Genomic DNA, 10,600 nt, shown 5'->3' with positions numbered 1-10,600 from the left:
GACTTCAAGCTTGTTCCGCCATTAAGATCATGACTGATATCTACTTTGCCCCTGATCCCAATATAGCTCGATTCCCTCTGATCCCAATTGCTTTGAACACACTCAGTTATTTAGGATCCACTCCCCCGGGCTCAGAAGATTTCCAAGATTCACACTCCAGTATTTAAAAGTTTCTCCTCACCTCAGTCCTAAGTAGCTGACCCTTTATCTGGTTATTACACAATTGAAAATACAATATTGCTTTTCACACAGAGTTTATATTTTCCAGCCAGAATAAATGATTTAGGCTTTCAGCTTCAATTCAATCATCTTTCAGTGTCTAAACTCCAGTGAATATAAATCCATCCTACTCAATATGTGCACACTGGTCAACTCACATCCCAAGAATCCATCTGGTGAATACTCACTGCACTGACTCAATGGCATATGTATCCATCCCTGGATACAGAAACCAAAAATGCACACAGCATTCCAGATGTTGCCTCACCAAACCCCAGGTGTACTTTATTCTGAAAGCAGCAAACCCCAAGTATAGTTTAATTCAGTGAAAGGAATGAGGCCATACACAAGAGTTAGAAAAAGGCAACTAAGTATTAGCAGAAGGGTTCATATTGATAATGGCAGACAAAAGGCTTTGTATATTTAGTAATAAAAGTATAACAATTAAAAATGCATATAAAGGAGTCAAATTAATCTGTCAGAAATGGACAACTATCATTGTGGAAAGCGGAGAATCAGCACTGAAGAAAATGTGACTCACATAATCAGAACACATGAATACAATTTATGCTAGGACTATAAAAGGTAAAAAAAAACACGCTTGAAACAATGCTTCAGTTTTTTTTTTGAAACTATTATTTAAAGTGATGTTATTTAAAGTGAGGTTGCATTAGAAGGAAAATAGAGTGGTCACAAATGGAAAAGGAATGAGCCAAAATATTAGGGAAGAGATTGTTTCTAGGCTTTGCAAAAATCAGTAAACCTATCTAAAATTGCTCTGGTTCTCTATTTCAAACTAATTTCCATATTCACAAATATAACACTGGTAATGAACCAGCAAAATTAGACACTGTTTTAGAATGTTATTACTTTTATTCCCTTGAATTAATAAATATTCTTTGTTGTAGTTAAGAGTGGTAATTTAGTGCAGTTTGTATAATGCAACTGAAAATGTGCTTAAATCACATAAGTGTTTAAAGGTGTCTATTAATGTCCTTGTGCCTAAGAAAAGCAGCTTAATTTTAAGAGAATCCTTGAAGGGCTACAAATGAGCCCCATTAGCTGAAATTCAGCACAGTGATTATGTTGGCCAGTTTCCTGCACAATGTTTTTAAACAAGTGAAATTGATGTGTGATTGAATTCCTTGATCTCCTGTGCTGCTTTGGGGTGACTTGTTCTGGTAAAAACCATTGCAGCTTAGTGGAAATACTGCCCATAGTCTAGGAAAAAAACACTTTGTGCAGCTTCAAAGTCTGGATTAAACAATTACTGCAATGAGTGTCAAGAATATGTAATATAAGCAGAAGCAAAGCAAAAATGCCTCTGCTGAAGTTCATCTGCTAAAAAGATTCTCACCTATGCCTTCACTACCTCTATATTAGACTATTTCAACACTCTCCTGTCTGGTCCCCTTTGTTCTACCTATTTGTGATCACAATGATCATTGAAAATTCTGCCAGCCACACCATGACACGTACCAAATCTTTCTATTTGTTGACCTACCCTGACTCCCAGACGAATAATGCTCTGATTTTAAAAACCTTGTTTTCAAATTTCTCCGTGTCATTTCTCCCTATCTGCAGTCTTTCTCCAGCCCTACATCTCTAAAGATGTCCGTGTTCCAAATCTAATTTCCTGAGCATTGCCAAATTTAGTCACTCCCCCACTTTGTCCTCATCTACCAAAGCCCTAGGACTTTGGAATTCCCTCCCTACACCTCTCCATCTCTTTTATCCTTTAGGAAAATTCTTAAAAACCTATCCTCTCAAACAAGCATTTGTTCATTTACCCTCCTGTCTCTTAAGTGGCCAAAGAGACATTTGCCAAATTATTTGCAAATATATAAAAAAAATCAGCTAAGTCTGATAATTCCTGTGAGATACCAGAGACATTTTCAACAGTGAAAAATAATGCATAAATGGAGCAAAAAACGAACTGCTGGAGGAACTTCAGCGGGGTCAGGCAGCATCTGTGGAGGCAGAGGGATGGTCAATGTTTCAGGTTGAGATGAAACAACAAACATCTGAGTGAGCAACGTTCAGGAAAGGCCAAATTTACTGATTATTTAAAATGCATTGTGTGCCATGAAAGAAAAAAAATTTTAGTGAGATGAGCTCTTGAAGGATCAGAATCCATTATTAAAACACCAGCTCTCTCCATCTAGGTGTTTGTAAGTAAAGAATAGAACAAAAATCTAAGCTTTCAATATCTCAAAGATAACATTTCAGTTTGAGTCCTGATTGTTCCTGCAGAAAAAAATGGAAATCCCAGAAATTACATCTTTCCTTTTTTTTGCATGTAATATTTTTTAAAAGTGTACTGTCAATTCTAAATGACTTTAGATTTGCTGAGAGAGGAAAAAAATATGAACTCTGCTTCTGTTTCAATCTGCACCTCTACGATGTCTGTATTCCAATTCTACTTAGAGATTGCAGATCAGTACTGCAAAAAAAAATGTGATGACTTACAATCAAGGAGATAAACTGCACAACAACATTTAGATTTCATTCTAAATCCCACTAAATTGTCAAACAATGTGTGGTGCCAGAGTCCTTTAATTAGTCTAGACAATCCAGAAAGACTCTCAGAACCATCTAATACCATATGGTCAAGAAGAACAGACTTCTGTTGACAAACTAAGTGCTAATGGTCTACTGCAGTGCTAATTGAGTAAGACAGGTTTGACGTACATAACTTGCATGAAGCTACAGATTTGTTTTTTCCTGGTATTAAACATGTATATTTGTGAACAATCTACGATCTTCCACATATTTTGTTTCACAAGCCATTCCACCATTTTAATCTCTGGAAATGAAAGAATTCCTGCAGTTTACCAGAACATTTCATTTTACGCACACCATCTCAATTTATCATTATCTATCCTGTAGTGTTTGTAAATCAGAGTACGTCACCAATAACATGCATTTAATTGATTTATTAAGTACAGGATTGCACAATTCCATGAACATTGACATTAAATGATAAAACTTTTATACAAATTAAGTACAGCATCCCAGACATCTAGTAAACTTCCAGCTTTTCTCATTCTCCAATTTTCTGCAAAACTAACCTCAATTGCACAGTTTGAGTTCTCACAGACAACAGCCTCATGGCTAGCAGGCTAAATAATTAACTATATATTCAAAAAACTCAAAGACAAATGCAAATTCTCAATATCAAGGAGTCAAATAATGGTATGATAATTATGCACTTTAATAAAGTGTTCTCTTTAGTAATGAGAAAATCCAATTTCAGTTTAATAAAAAAGAAAATACTGCAAATACTCGGCAGGTCATGGTACATCTGTGGAGGTAGGGAGAAAGTTAGTATTTCAGAACCAGCTTACTACAATATGGAGGAATCAATATAGTCAAAATAAGCTAGTAACCGCTTCCCTCAAACATGTTAACTTTCTTGATAAGATCAGGATAGAAAAGAAACCCAAAGAGTTCTATCCCCTGGGCAATTAGTTAAAGAATTAGGCTGCTCATAGTTATATTGCTTCCTAAGACCCATAAACCACAAGATAACTTCAATATCTGTAATCAAAAGATGGAAAAATTAAAACGTTTTGGGGACAACACTGACATTGCAAAATAGGAAATTAACGGTTTACTTTTTTAAATAAAAAGCTCATTTACAATACACAGCCAATCAACTTTCTCCCCTCCATAAGGATAACTCCCCCCTGCTGTGTCAAGGTTCCATAAGTCGTGCTCACTCATTGTTATCTCACCAAGTGGCCATTTTCATGTGAAGCATGGAACCAGTTATTTATTTATTGGCTTTCGTCCAGAAGGGTATCAGAACAATGCAAGCACATGCACTTCAAAAGTAAGGATTGCTAGTTAGCAATAAGCAGCTAGATCAACATTCCTTTACCCAAATACGCTACCTTCCTAGTCAGGAGAAAAATGGAATTATTATCTGACCTTAGGGTATTTAGCAACTTGATGACCGAAAACAAATGTTGCAAGGAACAAGAGAATACATTCTGAACAAAGCCAAACCAGTAATCCCAACTAAAATTCCATGTAAAGAGTTAAAGTAACAGTGGTCTGATAAGTAAATGAAACGGTCAATTTTCTACATTGTCAAGTAAAATGTGAATTTGATCTTCAGGATAATAGTCAACAGAAGTGCAGTACACCAACAATGCCCTAATTAATGTTGTAGCACTAAATGATTTTTAAAAAAAGCTTGGATTTCAAAAATATAAATTGCTTCAATGGAGCAGAAAAGCTATAGCAGAAAGAGTTACTTTTCCTCCACAGTGAATTTTGCTATCTTTATCAAATACAACGAGAATCACAGACTGAAAGCAATAAGTTTGCATAGCAAATAAGTTATTAAATCAAGACACTGAATGATTAATTTCCATAAATTAATCCAGGAGTGATTTATGATTGACTGAATGACATTTCCCATGTGTAACAACAATATTTTCTTCAACAGCTCTTGTATTAAAGACAACCATGGTAACTTTGGATTGCCATTAATAGCATGCATAATACAAACTCACACCCCACATATGGTGCAATTAAATAGTTCAAGTTTGAGTTCTGTTCAGAAAAAAAAGATACATCAAATATATTTTATGATTTCAATTATATTTAGATTCTCTCTAATTCATTGCAGTCGTTTATTTTTGGTGCTTTCTGCAATCGAACATGTCCTGCAAAAAAAAACCCAAATTTCTTAAGGCTTTTCCTTCCTCTTCATTCCAGAAGCCGCAATTAAAATACAATGGCTCAGAGTCAGACTTTAGTATCTACACAGAAAAAACACTGCATCAAACTACAAGCTTCCACAAATTTCTTTTGCAAATGAGGTCTATTTGGATGATTTAGATTTGGAGAACAACAGTCTAGACAGCAGATTTGGAACACATGCCCAAAACAGAAAATGAGCCACAAAACAGATCCTTGCAATTTTCATCTTTTACGACTTCACATTGTTGTCACTGCTGCCATTTCCAAGCCCCGAGGATGAAGTGCTGATGAAATAAAATAATAAAGAGGAAATTGGTTTCTACAACACAGTTAAAGCCTGAGTAACAGAGGAGAACCTTAATTATCTCCAGTCTCAGAGAGACAGGAAATTTGTCTTTTAATTAGGTGTTTGTAGTAGAGTCTGATATTTTTTGCTAGATAATTTAAAAGGAAATAACCCAAGTCTAACAAAATGAAATTCAGATAATCAGAATACAGATAATTGAATTTTCACTGCATTCATTAACTCAGTGTGTAGGTGTGAGCAGCTTTCTATGATGAGCTGTCACAGCTCTATAACAATGAGGTCAATTAACAATGCTTTTGTCGGAAAAATATAGCTGGATTAAAAATCTTTCAACTTAAATCTAAATAGATCTTTACTTTCTATGCTTCTTCAGCAGGAACCTTCGGTTGGACGTCTGCATGCCTATGAATAGCATCTGTAACTGTGGTAGTCGGTCAGACCCGAGACACAGCCTCGATCTCTGTGGTGCTTAGCTGCGTCTGCAAGAAGAGATGCAATCTACTATCCGAAAGGAGGATGTTGCTCTGCAATACTCTGCAAAAACAGAAAGGATCCTGTCAAGTGGTTTCTTTAAATATACACAATGGACAATAGATGTGATTAAAATATAAAATGAGGAAAACAAATAGCAACTGGTAATATATTTAGATGAACTCCTAGAGGTTTTATATGTAGAGGAGGATTTAAAGAGAAGCTTTACAGGAGTGTATTAAAAAATTAGTGTTTCCTCACAGTTCATCAGTTAAAGCAGCAAGTTACTGAAACAAGAAGACACTGAGGAGCCTTGCATTCGAGAAGTGAGTAATTGAGACCACACCACAGGAGGGTCAAAACCAATAAACTTCACATTCATTGGTTCATTTAAAAAACTTTAGATTTGTGTGTGTTACTAAACTCTGGAAGCAGATGGAATATTTCGAAAACAAGTAGGGGGGAGAGGCCAAGGACTTAAGAGGTTGCCAACTTTCACTCAGCAATGATGCACTCTAAAGCAGAATTGCAAAACTACTTTTTCAAAAATTATTTGCTTGCTTTCAAAATATACCGCAATTTCCCAAAATTCTTCACCAATTTATACCAATGTCTTATCATTAAGGAGCATGCTATGACGTGACTGTAGATTTTTTTTATTATAAACACAAGTTCATTTTCTCAAGAGGGATAACAGTTCTGGTTAAAAGAAAAGTAAATCAAATACAAACAAACAGATGTATTAGCAATCATTTCCTCTATTCTGTTGTTTGTCTCCTTCCCCTAACCCTCTCTACTACTAGCTCTCTTCACCCTCTCCAAAGCAGAGCTGCATTTCCAAATGCAACAGAATAAATATTCTAGGAGCTCATGGGAATTTAGCCCAAACTATAGGATCATCATAACAAAAAAAAGTGTTAACTTTCTCACTTGCTGCACAAAATTCTGCAAGTTCAATTCAAACCACAGTTAATATATTTAATCGATCATTGGGCAATAGCAATTTTAGAACAACAATTGAATTAGATGGTCTGAAATAATAGTTCAGTAAAATTGTAGTTTAATATTAAATATTTTCTCATTGCAGAACATTTAAAAAAAGTTTAGTGGTGGAGTTAAGTACTTTAATTATAAGGTGCCTATTGACCAGTAAATACACTAACCAGGAGCTGCCATTTACATGGGGCTTTTGTTCACAGCATTTTGTCATGAATCTACCCTGTAACGACAGCCAATTGGAGGGAGAACATTTTTTAACCCCAATTTATTTGCAAATATAGAAACTGGTTTATTGAAGGCTTTACATAATTATCTAGAATTAGCCAGAGAAGTCAGCCTTTGGACTTGTATCAGCTTTGCACAAGATTGTTTAAGCCAGTGCCAATTTTCAAAAGTACAATTAAAGTACAGGAGAACACAGCAGGATTTTAGAAGTTTGCATGCAAAAGAGTGCTGACGAGTGCAAATTTCATGAGAGCAAGTCAGCTGTACAAATACAAACAATGCTTTGAAGCTTGATCCAAAAGAAAAAAGTACCTGTTCCTTAATATTACTATGTGGTACATAAAGGTTATGGATTAATAGTCATAGAACAGCAGAGCCAGGACCAGCCATTCGGCCCACCAGGTCTGTGCAGACCATGATGCCAATCTAAACTAATCCCATTTCCCTAAACACGGTCCACATGCCTCTATTTCCAGCCTGTTCATGTGTCTGTCTAAACGCCTCAAACTTGGTTTTCATATCTGCTTCTACTACCTCCCCTGGCAGCACGTTCCAGGCACCTACCGCTCCCTGTGTAAAAAAAAAGCTTGCCTCGCAAATCTTTGAACTTTACCCTCTCACCTTATTGCCTTCTAGTATCTGACATGTTCACCCTGTGAAAAAGTCTATCTACGCTATAATCATTGATTCATATTTCATGTTTACAATCTTTTGTTCACAAATATATGGCTGATATTAAGCAGCACAAGGTCACATGAACTATATACAAGTTTCAACTCCTGACTTAGAAAACATTACATACATTAATGATAAGATACATTTTCTTTTTTGCCCTTTTTGTTCATATATTAAGCTTTTATAGAATATCTCTGCAACATCACCAAAAAATTCAAATGTATTTTCTATTTAATTCAGTAAGCTAGCAAGTCTGACCAATGGATTTTACATGCTGCCACTTGAAATTTCTGAAGGGAGTATTACAAAAATAGCCTTCAAGAAACCTCGTTTAGTAGTCCCTTGGATTAAAATCATACATGCAATATATTTAAGCTCTTGGTCCTGATGTCCAAATATTCACAGGTATGTAATCCCATTATTTAAAACAGTAGAACATTAGCCTTTACATTTATTGAACTATGACATAAAAAGAAAAAAGATTTGATACAGCTATACAAAGCACAAATTAGACCACATCAGGACTTCTAAGTAGCATTTTGGGTATTGCACCTTGGAAGGAGTACACCAGAAAGATATTAGGGCTCCAAGCATTAAGATTATAAAATATTGAATAAACTGATCTTGTCCCATCTGGGATGTAGATAGTCAAGGATGATTTAATTAAGGCCTTCAGGTTTCTGACAGATGCCAATATTGAAAAACCTTTATTCCTGGTAAAGGATCGACAAAGGACATACAGTCTTAAAGTGCGATCTTCAGGATAGGGGTTAAAAAGCGTGTAATTCTCTCCCACAACAATTAGTAACTGAAATATTAGTTCAGATAATATTATTGTCTCGCCAGAAGATATCTCAGGGATGTGGAGCACAGCTGGACGGACAAGGCTAGAATATGGGATCAACCGTGATCTTGCTGAATATAAGGTTGAGGGTTTGAATGACCTATTCCTGACCTCGTGTTCTAAACGAAGATTGAAGTGATATTTAGCCATTATCCAGAGAGTAATTCAAGCCCCATATTTTATGGGAAGGACTCAATGGCATTAAGAGGAATATGCCAGAGAATTTCTCAGCTGCTTGGCGCCACTTAGAGGCCAAATGAAAACAGTCAACACTGCAGAAATAGGGTTAGGACGATGCCTCTCAATATCCACAGCAAAAAAATGGGAGCATAGCGGTTAGCGTTACACTATTACAGCACCAGCGATCGGGGTTCAATTCCCGCCACTGTCTGTAAGGAGCTTGTACGTTCCCCCCATGCCTGCGTGGGTTTCCTCCAGGTGCTCCTGTTTTCTCCCACTTTCCAAAGACGTACGTGTAGGTTAACATGATTTAAATGAGCGGTGCAGACTTGTTGGGCTGGAAGGGCCTGATACCATGCTGTATAAATAAAGTTTTAAACTGTCTTTCCCAAGTGCTAAATGACTAAGTAGAGTGTTAATGTTGAGAGCACAAAAAGGTATTCAGAACTTTGCATGTGATTATTAAATATGTTGCTGTTTGAGTGTTCATCCAAATTAGGGAAAGCTTAAAAAATATTTTAGAACTTGACCTTTGCAGCTTTCATTGGAAAACTCCACCTCCCCTTCCCTCCAAACCTATCTGTGAACATCTGTAGAATTTGTTTAGAAAATCTTTTCCTTTCGTAATGGAATGTAGATATTTTCCTTAAATTATGTTGCAATTGTACAAGACATTGGAATATTATGTTCAGTTTTGGTCACCCTGCTACAGGAAAGATGCCATTAAGATGCAAAGAGTGCAGAGGAAAATTTATAAGGATGTTGCCGGGACTCGAGGGACTGAGTTATGGAGAGAGATTGAGCAGATTGGGATTTTTTTCCATTGGCGGATAGGAGAATGAGGGGTGATCTTATAGACGTGTATAAAATCATGAGGGCCATAGATAGGGTGAACGCACACACAGTCTTTTTCCCAGGTTGGGGAATTAAGAACCAGAAAGCACCGGTTTAAGATGAGAGGGGAGAGATTTACCAGGAATAGGAGGGGCCACCTTTTCCACCCAGAGGGTGGTCAGTATATAGAACGAGCTGCCAGAGGAAGTGGTTGAGGCAGGTACATTAACAACACTTAAAAGGTACTTGGACAGGTACATGGATAGGGAAGGTTCATAGAGATATGGGCCAAATGTGGGCAAATGGGACTAGCTTAGGTGGGAAATCATGTTCAGCATGGTCCAGTTGGGCCGAAGAGCCTGTTTCCATGCTGTATGACTCTATGACATTCCTCAGTTTTCTCCAAAGTTCCCTTTACCTGTCTGGAGTTTTAGATGCAGCATCTAATGATAAATTGATTGAATGCAGGCAAGTTAGGCAGAGAAATGGAAAGTGGAATGTAATCCCAATAAATGCAAGGTGATGCATTTTGGGAGGTCTAATAGGAGTAGGACGTACACAGTGAATGATGGGACCCTAGGGAACATTGACGAACGGAGAGACCTTGATATACTAACCTAAAGGTGGCAGCACAAAGGTGGTAGATGGGATGCCGGCCTTCATTAGCCAGGGCATAGAATAAGACCAAGGTGGTATGAAACACTGGTAAGCCACGCTGGAGTACTGTGTGTAGTTCTGGCCACCATACTTTAGGAAGCACTGGAGAAATGCAGAGGAGATTCGTCAGGATATTGCCCGAGATGGAATGTTTTTGTCATGAGGAGAGACTGGAGGGGCTGGTTTATTTTTTTCTGGAGGCTGAAGGGGGACCTGAGAGGTACACAATTATGAAGAGCATACATAGGGTGAAAAAAAGCTTTTCCCATAGCAGATGCATCTCTCACCAGAGGGTATAAGTTCAGGGTAAGGGGTAGGAGGTATAGAGGGGATTTGAGGAAGAGTTGTCTCACCAAAGATTGGTTGTACTTGAATTACCAAGTCCTGGCAAATGGATTTAGTTATGGATGGGTACTTGACAGTTGTCCAGGACAGGGTGGGCTGAAGAGCCTGTTTCTTTGCTCTTTGACGAAGAC

The 10,600-nt window shown here is 37.2% G+C and overlaps 1 protein-coding gene across 2 annotated transcripts in view; it reads right to left on the bottom strand.

Annotated features, from left to right (window-relative positions):
* Nucleotides 1–3,146: 3,146 nt before the first annotated feature.
* The window catches only part of LOC127570926 (sorting nexin-10-like), a 42,038-nt gene continuing 34,584 nt past the window's right edge, over nt 3,147–10,600 (bottom strand). Inside the window, exons 6-7 of one of the 2 annotated variants that reach the window (XR_007956424.1) lie at nt 5,596–5,773; nt 3,147–5,216 (exon numbers count right to left, since the gene is read on the bottom strand). Coding sequence is in view for 1 of the 2 variants with exons in the window: in XM_052016876.1 (XP_051872836.1) it covers nt 5,674–5,773 (100 nt within the window). In the remaining variant the exon portion in view is untranslated. Of the gene's footprint in view, nt 5,774–10,600 lie in introns of both variants that reach the window. The other variant, XM_052016876.1, reaches the window with a different exon arrangement.

Source organism: Pristis pectinata, chromosome 5 (assembly GCF_009764475.1).
Source record: "Pristis pectinata isolate sPriPec2 chromosome 5, sPriPec2.1.pri, whole genome shotgun sequence".
Classification (NCBI taxonomy): Eukaryota; Metazoa; Chordata; class Chondrichthyes; order Rhinopristiformes; family Pristidae; genus Pristis; species Pristis pectinata.
The sequence above is the reverse complement of the archived record's forward strand: the minus strand, read 5'-3'. Positions and strand labels throughout refer to the sequence as shown.